Genomic DNA, 20,481 nt, shown 5'->3' on the forward strand with positions numbered 1-20,481 from the left:
TTCAAATCAGAAGCAGCTGTAAGGAATTTAGTGATACGACAAGGGGGAATGGCTTCAAACTGAGAGGGCGGGTTTAGATTAGATGTAAGGCAGAAATTCTTCACTCTGAGGATGGCGAGGCACTGGAACAGGTTGCCCAGAGAACTTATGGATGCCCCATCGCTCAAGGCCAGGTTGAATGAAGCTCTGAGCAACCTGATCTAGTGAAAGATGTGTCTGCCCACGGCAAGAGAGCTGGAACTAGATAACTTTTAGAGTCTTCCCCAAGGTCGCTTCCACCGGGCCGTCCTCCCGTGGCTCCCATACCTGCGCTCCCGCCGCCGGTCCCACCTCTGCGCTCAATTGTCCCGCCGCGCTCTCCCGACAGCGCCACCGCGCATGCGCCCTGCGCAGCCTCCCCTTTCCGCCGGTGCGCATGCGCCAGGGCCGTGCGCGCGGGCTGTGCTGCTGGAAGGGACCCCGGAAAGGCCCTTTCCGCCCTCGGGAGGCTCTGCCATGCGCATGCGCAGTGCGGGCCCGCGGAGCCTGTGCCACACACAGCATGGCGGAGCGGCTGCCTGCTGCGCCGCCGTCAAGCGAGAGCGGCCGTAAAGGGAGGTTTGGCTGCGCGACAGCGAGCGGCGGCGGGCGGGGTGAGTAAGCGGGGCCGCGGCTCCGAGCGGGCCGGGGGCGAGGGGCGGGCGGGGGCAGCGGGGCCCGAGCGGGGCCGGGCAGGGGCAGCGGGGCCCGAGCGGGGCCGGGCAGGGGCAGCGGGGCCCGAGCGGGGATGGGCCTGGGGCGGGCGGCGCTGCGCGGGGTTTGTGCTCAGCGTTTGTCAGGGCCCTGTGCCGGGCTGGCGGCGGCATCGCTGGCGCGTGGGGAAGGGAGCGGGAAGGGTGTGTGCAGCTGTAAGGCTGCCTGAGGCCGCGCAGGTGCAGTTTCTTGGTGCCGGGTAGCTTCTCCAGATGTTTCCAGGCCAGCTCTGTGCTCTGTGACCAGGATCGTTGTCCCTCCCTGAAGCGCCTTTCCAGGCCGAATCCAGAGGCCTTTCCCCTGTTACCTGTACAAAATTCCCCCTCCCACAGCTCCGAGGGGAGAGAGCTCCTCTGACCTTGACCTTGGCTCGGGGTGGCTGAGCCCGGCCCTGCACAGCCTCGACGATGGTGTCAGAATTAATTAGGTTGGAAAAGACCTCTGAGATCGTCAAGCCCATTCCAATGGCTGACCACCCTTTCTGTGAATAAATTCTTCCTGCTGTCCAGCCTGAAACCCAAGCCCCGGCACAGCTTAAGGCGATGCTCTCTCATTCTGTTGCTGGTCGCCTGGAAGAAGAGACCAGTTCTCACTTGGCTACAGTCTCCTTTCACCTATAGGATCCCCTTTGAGCCGCTTTTTCTCCAGGCTAAACAACCCCAGCTCCCTCAGCCGCTCCTCATAGGACTCATGCCCCAGGTCCTTCACCAGCTCCACTGCCGTTCTCGGGACTCTGGTCTGTGCAAGGCGGGTGATGGTTGGCACTGTTCTGAGTAGGTTTTGCAGGACAGCATGTGTTGTACAAAAATGTTCTTTGTCAAAATAGCTATAGTATGTAACTATGTAGTTCCTGGTAGAGGCCTTAAATTGTCTCATCTTTTTTATATAAGTTTTTTTAATAAAGAATCAGTTGTTTACATCAGTGTAATGTGATGTTGCTGTTCATCTATTGTTACCCTCCTCTGTTCCTTTTCTCTTACACAAATGTTCATCAGACTCCCCAGTGTACCAGTCTGGGGAGCTGAGGTGAAGGAGTAGCTCTGTGGCATACTTGACCATGGACTGCTGCTGTCTGTCTTTCTTCCCTTTCTGCCCTGGCTGCAGTTTCATATCTCTGCTTACATGCCCAGGTCATGCCATACTTACACAGTCCCTGGAGCTTTTGCTGAGCTACCTACAAGAAATTCTAGCTTAACAGATCAAATCAAGGTGTAGTCGTCTGTATGGTGAGTTGCATGAGCCAGTTCAGGAAAGGGACAAATTAAAGGTTCTCACTGATTCAAAGGAGGAGGTGGAGGGAGGTGGGGAGCACATTAATTTGTGGATAGATAGGCTAAGGCTACTGTAAGAAAGCTGCCACAGTTAATTTTTTTTTCCCCAGTTCAGTCTTAAAACATTTCAGTTAGTGACTGATGCATCAAGTGCCTGAGAAATAACTTCTACAGTCACAGCTGAAGGGGTGATTCTGCCCCTTTGGGCATTGATGCTGGCTTGAAGTGGCTTACAGCGTCAGAGTGGCAAAAAACACACTAAAATATTGCTTCTGTATAGCAGGATTTGAAGCACAGTGTGTCTTTGTGAGAATAAAGGCTGACGAAATGTCATGTCTCAGTGTCACCTCATCCCTGGGCCCTGCATAGGACTCTGTTCCTCCACTGTTTCTGAAAATGCTTTCTTAGCCGTGCACATCTGTAGTTCTGTCATGGTTCACTCCACCCTTTTAAACCGTTATGCTTTGTTTCGTCACATGGAAAAGAAGCATTTTTTAACAATCAGAAGATATGGCAGATGAAAAAATGAATGTCACTAATTTCTTATCAGGGTCCTGACTTTCACAGTGGAATAGCTTTGATTAGTACCAGACATTTAGCAAGCTCTGTGATGACATTGTTGGAAACTACATCCCGTCTGCATTCTCCCTGTTATCATATCCGCACCAAATCTCAAAAGTTTGAGATAAGTGAAGTCCACAGCTCAAGGCTGGTTTTGGATGTGCACCTGCCTAGCAAACAACATGGGATGACAACAGTTGAAAAATCGCCTAATACCTGTGAAGTCTGGAGGAGATTTTTGCTTGTCCAGAACTGCAGAGAAAAATAAAACATGTGAAACAATAAAAAGCAAATAGCATGCCAGAGTTTGTGTGCTTTGTCTTTCAAACAAAGAAATCCCTGCACAACGATACCCTTACAATTTATGCACTCTCCCCTACATGCTCTTCACACAACCCTTTTAGTCCAGCGGTGATTTTTGGTCTGGGGTCTTCTAACAGCTTATTGGATTCTCTTGCCATGTCCATGCAGGCAAGCTATTAACTGTTCTTGAGTTGCAGCTTCTGCTGATGACCATCAGCTCCTTATCTTCTGGTTTGTGCTACTTGTGCACCTGTTCCCCAGTAGAGCATGGGAAACTAAAATAATGTCCTAGACTTAGGATAAACATTACTTAGCAACAACTAAAACATTGGTGTATTGGCAACATTCTTTTCATTCTCAAGGCAAAACACAGCTCTGTAGCAGCTACTGGGGAAATTGCTAAGGAAATTAACTCAGTTCCAGCCAAAAGCATGTCTAGGCAAAAGCCCACAGCTTTCAGCCTAAGGCTTCCAGCAACCCAAGCTACATATGCTAAACAAGTAGATATAAGCAAACAACATTCTAAATCTCACAGAATTATAATTCTAAGTGATTTATTCTATTTAGAAGTTACTTGCTTAAATTAAGCAACTGACATCTCTCAACAAAATAATGTAATTTCTAGGTATACTCAAAAAAGGAGTGTGGCAGTTGGTGAATTGTAGTAGAACTGGGGAAAAAAAGTTTTGAGGCCAAATGGAGAAGAGAGAAGTTTCTGGGGATAAGCAGAAACTGAAAATTATCTCTTTTTGTGGTGAAGATACTGGGTAAAGTGAACCGTACTGCTAAAGCGCATGACATTCATCAGAAGCTCTCCCTCTGCTTATCTCTTGACTAAGGTGCATCTCTTGAAGTTGAAAACTTCTGTGTTGACAAAGTCTCTGGTTCTTCAGGTTGGGAAACTTATCCTGGAAAAATTCTGGGACTTCAGTAACAGCTGTTGTCATAGGTCTCAGATCCATGGCCACAAGGGTTCCAGCACTGTGTTGTGCTCAACATGAGTCTTGAAAATGTGCTGAAGAATCCCCCTTGATTGTATTTTTTGCCTCAAAGTTCCCATCCACTCTTCATTTGAATTCCAGTTTGGCTGAGGCTTTTTGCATCCATACATATTTGTATATAGAGGCATATGTAGATAATACATGTATTTTGTTGATGCTGGTGCACTTCATTTCTCTGTTAAGCACAAATAAAGTTTTTGTTCTCCATTTGATAAAAATACTCTTTCCTGCATTCTGTTAGTCTTCAAACTTGCTAAAATGTTCTGAAGCGTGTCTTGAAGACTTGGTCCTAAGGGACTAGCAGTGCTTCTGCAAAATGTAGCTGACAGCATCCAAAGTTCCAGTAGAGCAGAAACTCTAGGAAAGTAAAAGTACTTAGTTTTGCTCTCTTATCTCTCGTTGAAAGTTTTCTCAAAGCAGAATGCTCTGGGATCCACCAAACCAAAGCAAAGTGTTAGGCTTATAGTTCATATTATCAAATCTATATATGCAGTTTACCTCCTCTAACATAAGTTAAGGCATTTAAGTAACGACATCTTTTATGTTTTCAGTGAGCAACCCTAGTTATGCTACATAACACAGCAATGATATTTGCCAATACAACAAACTTGACTGTAATAGTTTTCTTTTAAAAATGAACTGCCTGTCATGACTGGATAAGAAATTTCCATCTTTTTGAGGAATATAATTTTACCAAATTTCAGTTGCTGCTTTTCAATAATACTAAATTCTGTTGTCTTCAGTCTTACAAACAAAACTGTCTTCAAAAATGATCATCAGCAGGGTGTTCAGTTTTGTAATAAATATCTGCATCAGTAGTAATTGAAACAGAGACTGATGATTTTTTTCACCCTAATCTAGTCAGTTTTTCTTTGTTGAATTGTAGGTTTTCAGTGGCTTGCTTTGGAAAACTTGGTTTTAATGGGCTGTTAGGACAGCATCTGTTTAGTAGCTGGCTTGTTAGACATAGCACTCAGTAACATAGTAAACACTACCAAGCCTTACTCTTTCTAATTTTTCTCATAGGCATAATAAAGCAGTGAAGAGAAGCTGAAGGAAGTATTACATGCCTTACTGAACAGAAAACTGTTTCTGAAGTATTTGAGCAAACAACATATATATGTAGTAAAATCTACAAAGGTAAGGTATCTTCCTTTTCTATTTTATTTTAAAAACCTCCCAACTAACGAAAACCTCTTTCTTGACTCTCAGTGGGCTTACAAAAGTAACTTTATATGTCAAGGAGCAATATGGAGCCTAAAACTTACTGTTTTGAGCGAGTTCTGTGGAGTCTTGCCGAATTCCACAAGGTTTTTCGTGATAGGATTTATATGGAGATTGCCCACTAGTTTTTCTTCGCAAAGCTTTCAAATCCATTCAGAAGCTCCTCGGTTTTATAAAATAGATCATGTAGGAAAAGACAGTAGCTCTTCATGATTTCAGGGTTAGCTGCAGTTTTGACTTCTTTAACTTCCTGAGTATGTCTTTAGGCATGTGGAGGTTTCATGCTGTTCCATCTGAAACAGAGGTCTACAGTGAGTAAAGAATCTTTCTTTCAGTATGAAAGCAACATCTTAAGTGATGTGCAGTTCATAAATCCAGGATCTGTTAGCTGAAAGTGCTGCAGCTGTTGTTAGTAAGAACACTGTTTTGTAAGTTTGTTAGGCATTGCATGAAAGGTATTAAAATTGGAAAGCAAATGATATTAAAATGGGAAGCAAACATTTGCATTTGAACTTCTTTGATGTTTCTGCTTCAGGTAGAATTCAAATAAATAGAAATTGTATGCTTCAAGGTGGCTGCTATAATTACGTTCAATAACAGCACTCAGAAGGAGGGCAGCTCAACTATGTCAAAGTCAGAATATCTTGATGGAAAATTGTGATTTTGACATCCAGCAGCACAATTCTCAAATTCCCACTTAAATCTGAAAGTCTCTAAAGTGTATGTTTGTTTACATGCACACATTCCCTTCTTTATTCACAATAAGGTCTCCATGTTTTTCGGATTGCTTTCAGGCCTCTTTGTGGATCTACCCGTACAGATTCAGCACAAAGATTGCTTTATTTCTGTGTGTTGGGGGTTTTTGAATAGGTTGAAGGTGTGGAGAGCATGGGTTATGATATTGAGCGCTTCGTGGGCTATGTTAATGAAGGGCTGTTGTGCTCCATCTGCCGAGACGTGTTGGAAGATCCGCTGCAGGCTCCTTGCGAACACGCTTTCTGCACTGCCTGTATCCATGGGTGGCTTGTTCATCACAGTAACTGCCCTGAAGACAGACAAGTGATTGATGTGTCTTTGCTACGACCTCTGTACAGGTATCCAATAATCTTGTTGTGTGTTGAAATTACGTTAATTTAGGATTTCTCAGTTTTGCTTGCACAGCTTCATCTGTCAATACTGCCATGCAGGCTGTCTTTATCCAGTGTGCCCGTGGTAGACACCAACTACCTGCATAAAGCATTAGCATTTTCTATTTATTATAACTAACTTTTAGGGTGCTAGGATTTCAAAACTGAAAGAACACTTGGTTTGTTCTCTGCCTTTTTATATCTTGAATGCTGATTCTAGATACCTGTCTGGATATTATTCTGAATGGCATCAAAACTTTTCCATACTTTATTTTAGAGAAAGCGATCAAAGCAACTCTTGATAACAGTCACTACATACACTACCTTACTTTTCAGTCTTAGCTTGATGCTGTAGTGGGGGTTGTCATTAGCAGTTCCTGGAGGTATGAACCAAATTTTTGACCTTCAAGTCCTTATTGAAGAAGATCTTTAGACGTAGAAATATCTATTGTGAACCACCTTGTCTTGTAAAGCAGGCTGTTTTCACTAGTGCCTTCTATAACTAGGCAGACAGTTGGACCAGATGATTGTTGTTGGTCCTTCCCAATCAAACTATTCTATTTTTAAACTGTTAATTCCTGCTAGTGTCAGAACAAGAGAGTTTCGACAGTAGACACTGCTTGCTATTTAACACCTGCATTATCTAATCTTGCTCATATTAACAGTTATGTATTTAAAATCTCCAGCTACAGTAAATTTGACTTGGTTAGTATTCACAACATAATTTTTCATTCATGACATTTTACTATCTGGAAGTTAACTACAGTGTAGACAGAGCACTAGAATTTAATTTTTAGATTGTTTTGTCTGCACTCACTGTAGTCCTTTAGTCTGGCATGTTTAGAAACACAGAACTTAAATGGCAAATGAGTAGCCCTGGTGTTTGTTATTGATAATATCTGCTGAGCCAATGAAAGGACACAATTAAAAAGTATTCAAAACTAAGTATTTTATTTGCATATTTAAATTTGGAGACTGAATTTTCCATTAACATTGTTTCTTTCAAACTGTTTTTTTTCTGATACAGTCACTTGAATTCTTAAAAAAAATACATGAATTAAGCTAGTTACGTTTTTTTCCTAATGGAGATTAGAATCTTGCTTTATTTTCCCAAAAGTTGAAAATACAAATTTTTCAATAATGTTCCCAGATTTAAGAGCAAATTCTTTTCTTTGCTTGTAGATACATGAAAAATGATTTAAACCGTCTTCAGCTACATTGCAGAAACAGAGAGTATGGCTGTGAAATGGTTTGCTCTCTGGAATCTATAGACAGGCATGAAAGGGAGTGTGAGTACAGTCAGATACCTTGCTCCAATGCTGGTGAGTAACATTCAAAGAAGCTGAATCCTTTATATTTAAAAAACACGTTTGCCATCTTTCCATCAACAGAACTGCAATAATGGCCATTATTTTCTGACAGAAATTCAAAGTCGACCGTTGGCGTGATCTGCTCTTTGCAGCAGTGTTTTTGAACAAAATACAGCACCAGTTTATGGCAGTCGTTATGATTAGCAACTGTTTCTTACCCAAAAAGTAACCAAAATGAGTATGATGAGCTTCAAATGTATGAAAATGTAGTACTGCATTAGTTTTGCTTTCTATCAAGTTATGAGTTTGTTTTCCAATTCTGACAGCATGATCTGATGTTTGAATGAATGCAGTAGCCACTGCAGAAGACTTAGGGATCATAATTTATTTATAAAACACCTGTTTTTCTGGTGCATGTGCAGCTGCCAACTCTGTGACATGGTTTTAACAAGAATGTATCTTGGAAATAAGAATGATTCTAAGCTAAATTCTTGTTAGAGTTGTTCATGTTGAGATTTTTATTTAAAATAAGACTACACCTCCTGAGAAAGAAACATGCCTCTAAAAAGCAACAAACTGTTAAAATTTCCTAGTTGATTTCATTTGAAATGTTGTATGTTCCTAGATAAAGTTAATTTCTAATTAATGATGCTAAAGGCATAGTTCAGTCTGCCATTGTAATTAATTATGAGATGATAAAGGTACTAGAATTGCTCTGCTGGAAGTTGTAATTTCTCTCAGAAGTAAGTGACTTCTGCAGATTCACCTGTCCTACTTCCTACAGAAACCGTAATATTTTACAATTTATGTATCTTACAGTGTTTCTCAGATTCATGTTTTTACACCACACTGGGTGTCTGGTGTTTGGGTTGTGAAGGCTCTTACATCTCTTTAACTCTTTCCCAAGAGTACATGGGGTGTATTTCGAGTGCCTCAATTAAAACTCATTATATTTATTAATAAGATGCTTCTAGAGAACTTATTTTGGTATGGTTTGTTGAGAAGTTTCAATACTCCATTGTTGCAGTTTCCTTAAATTGATATTCTCTTCAAATTATATGCAAGTGTGTATTTCAACAAAGTGAGCCTCAAAGATTAAACTACAAACTTCCTAAGTTTGACTTCATAAGTTAAGACTACAAACTTCAAGTTTAGAGTGTTAAATGTAGCAATAATTTATATAGTGCTTATTTTTGATTCTTTGCATTCTACTTTAATCACTACAGAACTGCAAAGTTTGTATCCTAGAAGTTCTGTGGAAATATTTCTATCTTTGTATGAGTTATTAAATGTTCATAAATAAATGTTCTGACTTATTTATATGGTCTAGTACATTATTTACAAGACAGATTATCTGGAAAACAAATTTACATTCCATCTCACCCACATCTCTCTTTACTACATCTTTGGACTTTTCCCTAAGTTTGATACCATAATATTTTTTTACACGTGTATTTATCTATTCCAGTCATTGCAATCTATGGTGGTAGCACAGGCAAGCTGCTAGTGTCTTAGCTTGGCATCAGGATTGTCATTACTGAAGTTGATTTAATGCCATACCAGCAGTAGAAGACCTTACAAAAAATACCTCCTTCCAACCTTTCAGTATTTTCAGTTAATGGATAAGTATCTTAATAAGACCTTTTAATAGCATTGTATGGGTAGCTATGTATGTGTAACCGTCATGTTTCATATCCTAAAGAAATCACTTTTCTCAGCTTCCTTTCTTGAGTGTTTTTGTTTGGAAAGACTCAAAATGCTTTGGTTGTAAGTCTGTCTTGCCTTGCTCTCCCTTGCCCAGGCTGTACGGTGCAGATTGAGCGGCGTAACCTGGATGGGCACCTGGCGGTGTGTGAGTACCGGAGCCGGGAGTGCCCCAATGGCTGTGGCTACACCATCCTCAGCGCAGAGGACACGCAGCACAACTGTGTGGCAGAGCTAAGAACCGAGCTGGAGCTGCTTCGGTACAAACCTTCTGTTTCTCTCCTGTCTCTGTTGGGCTGGGCTTAAAGTCACTGCATGAAGCACTTTGAAATACTAGCACTGGATTCTGGTATGTGTTAAATGGTCCATTAATTACTTGATGCTAGCAGGCCAGAATTTTATTTTGTGTCAGCATAGGCTTTAAATTCTTGCTGTTTTGATTCTTTTGTTGTTGGGGTTTTTTTTGTCCAAGTTACTATAAATTTTAAAATACCATCACTTGCAGTTGAACAGAACTGCAAACTTACTATTTAAAATGGCAAAAAAACTAAGAAAACTGAAGCTGGCAATTTAATTTTTCCATTGGCCTCTTACAGACACAATGTCACATTATTTAATAATTGTATTTAGATTATGTTTTTACAGATTTAGAAGATAAAAATCTGTAATTATTTTGGCAGGTACAGGTAGATTCAACCACTGAAGGTCTAATTTTGATTTTTTTTAAGTCCTGGTAGATTAACAGCCAGTCAATGACTCTTCTTACCAGCATCCTTGTTTTCCTCTTATGTATGTTTCTCTAGCTTTCCCTTTTCATTATATTCCAGTTGGACTTCTTTTTTTCCCCCCTTCATGCCCCTTCCCATTTGTATCTTTCAGCTCCTAAGTGTTGTGTTTTTGAACACTGCTGTGAAGTTAGGCTCAAATACGGTTTAAATGTGTGGAGACACAAAGGATTCTGCTACCTGGTTTCTGAACTCAGAAGGTTATTGTAGTGCCATCTGGTTTTGCCTGTGGAGCTGTGTGAGTGACTAGGCTGTAACAGTTTGCTGCATATTGTCATTTTGTGTCCGCCATAAAAGTGAACAAGATTACACTGAACCATGGAATCATTTACATTGGAAAAGAGCTTTAAGATCATTGAGTCCAGTAGTTAATCCAGCACTGCCAGGCCCAGCACTAAAATGTGTCTGTAAGTGCCTACCATGTCCACACGCTCATGCTATCTCACTTCCTTACATGTTTAGTATTATAGGATTCAGACTTTTTATCTTGGCTGCCTCTATTTCATAACACTTAGCAAGCACATACTGTAGGCAAACAGCAGAAAACCACTTGAAGTCATAAATACACCTTCTTGAGCTCATGGAATTACTTGAAAAATATGATTTGATTGTCCCTCTATCAGCTTCTCACTTTAGTGCCCCTGGGCACAATGCATTTCTTTATGCCAGTTTGTTGGGTTTTTTTAATTAATAAATCATGCCTCTACAGGGGCATCCTGTAGAGCTAGATGGGAATCAGTTCAGTCTGTTTGGCTGCAAGAAGGCTTTCTGGATTTTGAAGATCATTCTTTTATCTGCTTACAAGACTTAACAAGGAGAAATAAACTTTTTAGGTCAGAAATGATCTGCAGAGTGGAGGAGGCAAAACATGAGATGGAGTCAAGGTTAGATTCACAGAGAAGGCATATGGTCCAAAAAGAGAGTATTCTGCAAAATGAAATTGAAGAACTAAAGGTAAATACAATCCGTTCTTTTTTTTTTTTTCTCTCTCTTAACAGTCTAGATTTTTGCTTTTCCCAGTAGCAGTTTCTTATTTTGTAAATAAAATCTCATACAGAGGAAAATGGCGTTAAGTATGGGAAGCAAAACCATCAAAGTTTTGCCAGGTTAGTTCTGTGGAGAAGCAGGCTGGATGTTGTATTCCTATGGTTTATCTGCTTCAGGTTCACTGGAGTTCACCTGGGTACTCCATCTGTGTTCTCTGTGTGCATAACATTGTCAACGGATCAATCTGAAACTGATTTCAGTGTCTAAATGTAGAGTAGACATCACAAACTGTATAATTAATTAAACAAATAATTAACAAATAATTAAACATCCAGCTCCATTTTTAATTGCTATCCAAAGTGGCTTAGTCCAGAGCTGACACATAGCCTTACTGCCAACAGTGGTATTTGCACTGTGGTCAGAAGGTTGGAAAGGTTCACAGTAAACTTCATCAAGTAACAAGCAAGGCTGTCTTAGCCTTTTATTCGTCCTGTTTTTATTATATCACAGAACAATGATTTTTAAAGCAATAGTTTTTGAAAGCTTAATAAAGTTTTTTTATAGTTTACTTTTTTTTTTTTTTTACTGGATTTAATTTTAAATCCTCAAAGAATGTATCTGAGCAAAACCACAACCATGTTTTGTTTGGATTCTTGAAATAGAAAATAAAAGCAGCAAGTGAGTAAATTGGCTGTTTCTTATCATACTTAGTAAGAAACAAAATATGAAAACAAAATACTTTTGAAAAACATATAGGAATCTTTAGAACAAGACCGTCTCAGAAGGTGAATGCTGGATTGTGTCTCAAATTGTTTACATTTGTTGCGTTATCAAAAAATTATTTCAGTGTTCTTTATTCCTAAGACTCCATCGCCCTACGTGCATGGCCAGTTCAACTTCATTGCACCATCATCAGAGGAGGGTTTGTTTCTTGCAGTAAATTTGTATTTGCTATTTCAGAGTCAGATGTCACGAATGATGTCAGATGTACGGTCTCTGATGGCTGCGGAGAGACAGCACCGTCAAGAGCTGGAGCAAGCAGAGCTGGAAAAACGGGAGTTAATGGAGCTGCTGAAGGGGCTGCAGAAGGACTGTAGATTAACTACTACAGAGGGAAGCAGGAAGTCAAATTTCCGTCCTTTGACACGACTAGAGAGTGTAAAAAGAAAACCTAGGGAAGTTACAGTTATCTAAATAGTACCAAGCTTAAAAAGCATTTTCTTCAAATACTGGCTTCTGACAAACTACATTCTTTGAATGATTGGTAAACTTAATATAATTTCCAATTTACTTATTTTCTTTTAAAGTCTGAATTACAACTATATTTCCTTTGGGGCCATAAAAACAAACAGATTTTTTTTTTCTGAGGGAATACTGGTCATTAAAACCAGTAATTGGAAGACATATTTTTAGCTAATGTTTTTATAAAATGGGGAAGGAGACTTGATTTATTCTCTCTTTACTGCATCACTTACAGGAATCTTTCAAGACTGAAAGCTACAGCTTTTTAAAGTCAAAGATACAGACTATTATGGACCAGGAAGAAAAAAACATTTAAGTATCTCTCTTTCAAAGAAAAAAGCAAATGTGTCCATTTAGGATGTATTTAATTTAGAGAAAAGTGAATGGTAGAATTAGTAAGTCAGTAATAGAAATTAATAAGATTTTGTTTGTAGTCTGTAGAAGGTCTTATTTCAAAGGTGGAAAGCAAGCACTTTAAATTGTAATTTTTCTGCTGTGTAACAGAGGTGAGGTTGACTCTTGCTTTAGAGCTTCTTCTCATTTCCAGGCTGATACACACTTAAGAGACTAAAGCCCGAGGTAGTAGAATAATCTAAAACCCTTTAAACAGATGTGTGAATAACTTTGAGTTTGTGGGAATGGATCTGCTTCTTATTTAAAATTTTGAAGCTTTTATATGTGAAAGTATCAGGTATTTCTACAGGATCTTTTAAGCATAAGACCAGTCCATTTGGTACTCAATGTCTTTAAAGTATATATAAATACCTAGAGTATCCTTAGTTTTCTTGTGGCAGGTTTAAGACTACTTGATATGCACAAGAGATTAATATTTGCACAGTCACTTGGGCTTCAGACATCTGTGTTAGTGCTCAAGCAGGCTGCAGGGAGTGCCAGAGCCTGGCACTGGCATCAGAGGGTAACAGAACACCTGTGTGAGTGTGAGTAGGTCAGTGATCTGCTCTGCTTAGCAGTTCAACTCAGAGGGGAGGTGGAAGGGTTCAGGGACGTTAGAGCGTCTGAGATTGACTGGTAGAGCCATTCTCTACCTCCCCTGAGGCAAATGTATCAGTCAAATGCACCTGAGAAAGTGGAGGATCACTAGAGGTGAACCTAGGGTGGCAGGTCTATTATATGGGCAAAACTATTGGGCTGGCTAAACAGTTCATCTACACCAACACACAGCGTGGGCAGCAAGCAGGAGGGGCTGGAAGCCCTTGTTCAGCAAGAAGGTTTTGATGTTGTCACCATCACAGAAACGTGGTGGGATGACTCATCATGGGAGTGCTGCAATGGCTGTGTATAAGCTCTTTGGAAGAGGAAGGCGAAGCAGGAGTGGTTGGATAGCACTGTACAATAGGGAGTGTTTTGACTGTATTGAAATTGATGATGAAGATGACACGGTTGAGTGTCTCTGGGTGAGGATCACAGGGAAGGTCAGCAGGGCAGATGTCATGGTGGGAGTGTCTGAGAGACCACCCAGCCAGGAACAGGTTGATGATGTTCTACAAGCAGCTGGCAGAGGTGTCACAGTCACCAGCCTTTGTACTCATGGGTGACTTAAACTTGCCAGATGTCTGCTGGAAATACAACAGAGAGGAAGCTGCCTAGGGGGTTACGGGAATGTGTGGAAGACAGCTTTCTAACTAACACAACTGGCAAATGAGCCTTACAGAGGAGGGACACTGTTGTTTGTGGGCAAAGAAAGACTGGTGGGTGATGTGATGGTCAGTGGCCATCATGGGCAGAATGACCACGAACTGTTAGGGTTTTCTATACTGGCTGAAGTAAGGAGGGGCACTAGCAGAACTTCTGCTTTGGACTTTGGTGAGCAGACTTTGGCCTGTTTAGGACATTGATTGATCAAGTCAGTCCTGAAGGGCAAAGGGGTCCAGGAAGGCTAGATGTGTTTTAAAAAGGAATTGTTAAATATTGAGGAACAGACTGTCCCTATGTGTAGAAAGACAAGTTGTCAGGGAAAAAGATCGGCATGTTGAACAGAGAACTTAAGCTGGAACTTAAGGGGAAAAAAGAGAATATATCACCTCTGGAAGGACTCTCAGAGGACTATAAGGCTGTCACAAGGTCATGTAGGAAGAAGATTAAGAGGAATAAAACCCAATTAGAACTTGCTTTGGCCCCTGCAGTTAAAGACAACATAAAAAGTGTCTATAAATATGTTGACAGCAAAAGGAGGGTCAAGGAGTGTCTCTGCCATTAGTTGAAACCAGAGGGTGGTGTAGTGACAAGGGTTGAAGAAAAGGCAGAGATACTTAATGCATTCTTTGCCTCGGTCTTCAGTATCAGGATCAGTTGTCCTCAGGATACCCAGCTCCCTGAGATGGAAGTTGTTGATGGGCAGATGAGTGAAGCCCCCACAGTCCAGGACAAGATGGTTAGTGACCTGCTATGTCAGTTAGACACTCACAGCTCTATGGGTCCTGATGGCATCCACCCCAGAGTAATGAGGGAACTGGCAAAAGAATTTTTTGCCGAAACACTTTAAATCATCTATCATAGTCCTGCTTAACTGGAGAAGTTCCAGCTGACCGGAGATTAGCAGATCCCATCTACAAGAATGGTTGGAAGGATGATCTGGGGAACTGCAAACCTGTCAGCCTGACCTCAGCTCTGGGCAAAGTTCTGGAAGAGATCATCCTGAGTGCCATTACATGGCATGTGCAGGACAACTAAGGGATGAAGCCCCTTGAAGACAACATAGATTTAAGAAAGGCAGGTCCTGCTTGACTAATCTGATCTCCTATGACTAAGTGACTTGCTGAGAAGATGAGGGAAAGGCTGGTAATATTGTCTATCTTGACCTGAGTAAAGCATTTCACACCATCTTCCACAGCATCCTCCTAGAAAAACTGGCTGCTTGGGACTTGGATGGATGGACTCTCCAATGGATAAAAAGTTGGCTGGTTGTCAGGCCCAGAGAGTGGTAGGGAATGGAGCTAAGTCCAGTTGGCAGCTGGTCACTAGTGTGTTCCCTAGGGCTCAGTATTTGGGCCAGTCCTGTTTAACACCATTATTAAGGATCTGGATGTGGGGATTGAGTGCATCCTGAGTAAATTTGCAGACAGCACCAAGTTGGATGGAGTGTTGATCTGCTCAAGGGTCAGAAGGCTGTGCAGACAGACCTGGACAGACTTAATCAGTGTGCCAAGGACAACTGCACGAGGTTCAGTGAGGCAAAGTGCTGGGTCCTGCACTTGGCTTGCAGCAGCTCCATGCAGTGCTACAGGCTGAGGGCAGAGTGGCTTGAGATCTGTTCAGCAGAAAGGGATTTGGGTGTGCTGGGTGACAGCTGGCTTAATATGAGCCAGTGTGTGCTCAGGTGGCCAAGAAGGCCAGTGGCATCCTGGCCAGTATGAGAAATAGCGTGTCAGTGACTGTCCCTCTGCATTTGGCACTGGTGAGGCCACACCTCGAGTGCTGTGTCCAGTTTTAGCCTCTCAGTTTAAAAGGGAAATTGAAATGTTGAAGGGCAGCATTTCAGCTGTCCAGCAAAGGGCAACAATGCTCATGAGATGTCTAGAAAGTTTGACTTGTGAGGAGCAGCTGAAAGAGCTGAGTTTGTTTGGTCTAAAGAAGAGGGGGCTTAGGGAGGACCACTTCACTCTCTACAACTCCCTGAAAGGAGGGTGTAAGCAGGTGGGGACAGGTCTCTACTACTGTGTCTACAGTGAGAGGACAAGAGGAAATGGCCTTAGGCTCAGACAGGGGAGATTCAGATTAGATGTTAGAAAAAAAAATTTCACTGTTAGGGAGGTCAAGCATTGGAATAGGGTGCCCAGGGAGCTGGTAGAGTCATCATCCCTGGAGGTGTTGAAGACATGTCAGGATCTGGGGCTGAGCAATGGTTTAGTGGTTTAGGGGTTGTAGGGCTAGTTCTGGGTTGACAGTTGAACTTTTGGTCTTTTCCACCCTTGATTCTATGTTTCAAAGTTAGCAATAGGATTTTTTTAACAGACCAGCAAATCAAGGAGGCATTTATCTGTAAGCACTGCATGAGAAATCTGTTCAAAGACTTTCTCCAAACTTTTTACACAGCCCATTCATGTTGTTTTCAGTGGTATAACTAAGCCATATTCTCAGCTAATCAGTGGACTAACTATAAAGATATCTGGCCTTCTGTTTACTGAATGTGATCAGTTTTGAAGGCTAAGGAAAATGTGTGCAAGTTCAACAACCAGAATATGTTCATTTTATAGTTTAGAAAGCAACTGCGTTACGGTGCATGCCTTGCTGTCACTCAGAGCAATGCTTTTATTGCTAATATCATAACCAAAGAGAGAGGCAGCAATCTTCTTTAGCACATAGTCTACATTATGAAGATTTGTGGTCAGAGCTGCCTGAATTTCAAGCATTATTAAATCCTTCTAACTTGCTGTTTCTTTAGTACCACTGAGGCAGATGTGCACACATTCAGGTCTTACATATTTAAAAACTGGTTTTGTGTATTTAAAAACTGATATAAATAGCTGTTCTATAAGAGCAGAGCTTTTTTCAGGGAAAAAGCCCCACATTCAAAGTAATTAGAGTATTTGGGACATCCGTTTGTGCCATAGCACATCTCTTAAGCAGCCGTATTTAATAATCTAAAACAGTAAACCAGTAGCTATAATTTGGGAAGACCTTCATTTACACTAAATGTTCAGTGGTCAGTTCACTTACATCAGTGTGTGTATTAAAGCAATAGGTAGAAAGTAAGAATGCTGTTGTGTGTACTCTCGTGTTCTAAACAAGCAAGCTGTGAGTGTCTGTGCTCTGCGTGACATTATTGCAGCATTCACGCTAATTTTCAAGCTTTTTGGCAACACCAGATTTCATGCTACTAGATTCAGTTAGTACTTTTCTGTGTACTGTAACTGGTTGTGATGTGACTTTATCTACTTTGCCTAATGTAAAGAAAATTACTTCAAAATCCTTTAGAACTCAGTGAACTAAATCATCTTTCCTGAGTCAGAGGGCAGTAACCCAATCTTTTCTGTTCTGACCACAGAAGAAAGCAAGTTATTAGCTCTATGTGTTCCCCATAATGGGATCTCTGCATTTGTTTGCTCTAGAAACTTCACACACACATTTATGACTAAATTTCTCCTAGTATGGGAAATGGGGTTTATTTAATGTTTACTTAGCATTTGGTCTGCTGTCTTTTCCCTAAGTGATGGACATGAAACTGCATGAGAAAGCATGTCCTAGGTGATAAGGAAGGATTTTCTGCCGTGCAATCAAGCTCTGACAGTCTGAACTTCCAGTGTGGAAATGTGGCAACACTTTGGCAACTGGCTGCTGGAATGGGCTGTCAGCTTGGGTTTCCTTTAGCAGAAAAAGCACTTTCAGAGATGTTTTAAATAGGCACAGAGTAGCTAATGGCATCAGTGACTCTGGTGACTTTAAGCTTTATGCCATTCCTCTGGGTTGATAATGGTTCTGCACTTCAGATTTTCCTCTGCTAATGAACCCCTCACAGGGTGGCATTGCTGAAGAATCATCATCACTTGACCTGTCTTACAACTGACTAGACTGACATTAAATAGCCCGTTATGTTAATATTTTATCTACTTCCTGCTTTTCCAGTCTCATGTATTATGCAGTTCTTAATAGCAGTTGGCAGCAGCAAGGGATTTTTTTCTTTCTTTCAAATAGTCTGTTAATCCAGTTCACAAAAACTAAGACTCCAAATATTGTACTAGACTTGACAGAAGTTAAAGACATTCACTTGGAAATGCTACTTCCCTAGTCATGATCATACTTTAGCATTATATGAGACATTGCTAAAAGTGCATTACAGGAGGATTCCAGCATGGAATAACTGGTATTACTGTTCTCATACTAAATCACACTTTAATCAGTTCAATTTCCTCCCACCTGGAACTGCTACTCCAAGTGGACCAGTAACTGTGCAAATTGTTGTATTTTGAGTTGCTGCCTTTGGTTCTTTGCAGCTGTAAGAGGAAGAGCAAAGAGAGAGAACAAGTGTGTGACTGTTCCCTCAGCCCAAAAGCAGAGATGTGGCTGCACCAGCTTGTGCCACCAGCCAGCTTACCAGTGTGAGCTGCCAGCGTATGGCAGGGAGTTAACATGGCATTAGAATTAAAAGGAGATTAAGTCTTTATCCACACTTAGGTGGGTACACAGTACCAAGCCTGGGAGATTCAGAAACAAACTCAGAGAGCAAGTGGTTAAGGTATGTGGAACTTGCATATACAACAGTTTCTTGTCAGCATAGAAGGGAAAGGAATGCAGAGTCAAGCAAAATACTTGCTATAGTGATGTATTTTGACTGGCCAAAAGTGGCTTTATCTGAAATGTTCTTAGGTGTTTGTATGAAATAATATATTAATAGACCCCGGCTGCAAACAGTTCCTCCAATTTATAGAAACTGGTAGCCTTGCAAATGAAATTTTCCATGTGCTGTCCTCTTGGATGTTTCTGGCATGGTGCTTCTCTACAGCCACTTTCCTTAGAAGTGCTGGGTAGTATTGACACAGAGCAGTACTAGCCTTGCCTTTCTCCTGTACTGTTGTCAGATGGAGTACGTTGGTCAGGGAGATTTTACCACGTAGAAGATGCCTTTATAAAGACCTACAATTCTATGCAACTTTCTATTAACTGAGTAAACACTGAACTGTCTTCCAGCATTATGGGTCGCTGCCAGTCTATCTACATTTTCTACCTTTATATGCACAAAGACAAACCAGCGCTTAACAGATCTCAATCTCTAGTGTGTATAACAAATGGTAACACTTTGTATCACTTTGAAGTACACTTTGTATAAAAGTTGAACTAATAAAGGGTCTACACCATAATTAACACACTGGTTCACTTCATTCTGTACAGAAGTTTGAGTACCCTCTTTATCAGATGGAATAGCAACACTTAGGTACTACACTGGCCTGCAGAGCACAGGAGTCACAAATGCACTGCAATTACAGGCTGGGGGCCCTGGACTAGGTAAGGCTGCATTTTTCCTCCTAGAGGGAGCAATAAACAAAGCAAGCAGTGTTCAAACTATCCCTTCTCCAGGATTTCCCTCCCACTTCCCAAGAGTGTAGTTTCTGAATGGGATGAGCAGCTGCTTGGAAAGGAAAGCACTGGCAAAAATTGAGAATTCCTGGAGTACAGCATTCCAGTCCTGCACAGACAACAGGACAATGAAGGGGCAAGAAGGGAAAAATACATTCTCTGTCCATCAAGTGCAGGGATCTCACCCCTAAGGCAAGTTTTTTTATGGTCACTACAAAAACCCAGGTGGGAACATGTAAAAGGAGTGAAACAACACAGCTGTTGTATTTGCTTAAACATAAGTAATCTTGACATGGGGCACTCAAGCAGCAATTTGCTGCATGCAGTCCTCTGCCTTCACTATCTAGACACATTCTCTCACCTGATGGAGAAGTTCCTCAGCAGAAAAAAAAAAGGCTGAAAGCCAACATGGCACAACCAGAGACCAGCCCAGGATCTGGGCTGACAACCTGTTTATCTCCTGCACCTCTCATTGTGCACCTGACCCTCAGCCACATTACAGACTGCACAGCACCTAAAGATTATGGAAGCAAAAACCAATGTACACAATTTGTCTCACCTTTCTGCCACACACAGACTGTGCCTTTGTCTGTCTGTGCTGCACTGGAGATCTCTTCTGCCTCACTCACCCTCCTCCCATTGTTCTGCTCATCAACTAAGCATAGAAATCTCTGAAGTTAGCCACTTTCTGGTGTTCCAGTCAGGAGGCAAAACTAAAAAAATGTCTTATTTTAGCCAGAGTATCAAAAGCAAAATTGAACACTTTCAAGTGTTATTTGCTCATGGTAGCAATCCCATTTTAAAGAGCAAACCAAGTAACACCTGAGTTTTAAACAGCATTATTTCATGCTGAATTTATCCATAAAAGAAACCACTTTGCATTGAAGAGTCACAGAACTAAATTAATAAAAAAAGCAAAACAAAAAACATGATATACACACACTTTCTTTTTCAATTTTAACTAAATTTACAGAGATTTCGTACACCAATGTAACCAACCCTTTATTTCCTCCTAGCTTGAAAACTTCTAATGTGACATGCTGTGTATTTTAAACTCTGAAGAACCAGAACTGAATATTTACACATTTATTCCATGCTTGACACTTTACTTCTCATTTCAAATTCCCTGACAGAAGCCAAATGATTTATATCCCTGCTAGTTTCAAACAGTAAAATTTCTAAAAAAATAAAACCACCTTAAA

General features: G+C 41.2%; 2 protein-coding genes across 2 annotated transcripts in view; one reads left to right on the forward strand and one right to left on the reverse strand.

Annotated features, from left to right (window-relative positions):
* Positions 1–405, reverse strand: part of RAD54B (RAD54 homolog B) — a 62,023-nt gene extending 61,618 nt beyond the window's left edge. Inside the window, exon 1 of the mRNA XM_058833347.1 lies at positions 307–405. The gene's annotated coding sequence lies outside the window, so the exon portion shown is untranslated. The remainder of the gene's footprint in view (positions 1–306) is intronic.
* A 103-nt stretch (positions 406–508) lies between these two features.
* On the forward strand, positions 509–19,079 carry LOC131575718 (RING finger protein 151-like). Its single transcript, XM_058831550.1, has 7 exons — positions 509–632; positions 4,895–5,008; positions 5,963–6,186; positions 7,402–7,541; positions 9,331–9,493; positions 10,852–10,972; positions 11,966–19,079. Exons 3-7 carry the CDS (start codon positions 5,981–5,983, stop codon positions 12,197–12,199), a joined length of 864 nt encoding a protein of 287 aa, XP_058687533.1. The 5' UTR covers positions 509–632; positions 4,895–5,008; positions 5,963–5,980; the 3' UTR covers positions 12,200–19,079.
* Positions 19,080–20,481: the final 1,402 nt, after the last annotated feature.

Source organism: Poecile atricapillus, chromosome 2 (genome assembly GCF_030490865.1).
Source record: "Poecile atricapillus isolate bPoeAtr1 chromosome 2, bPoeAtr1.hap1, whole genome shotgun sequence".
NCBI classification, from domain to species: domain Eukaryota; kingdom Metazoa; phylum Chordata; class Aves; order Passeriformes; family Paridae; genus Poecile; species Poecile atricapillus.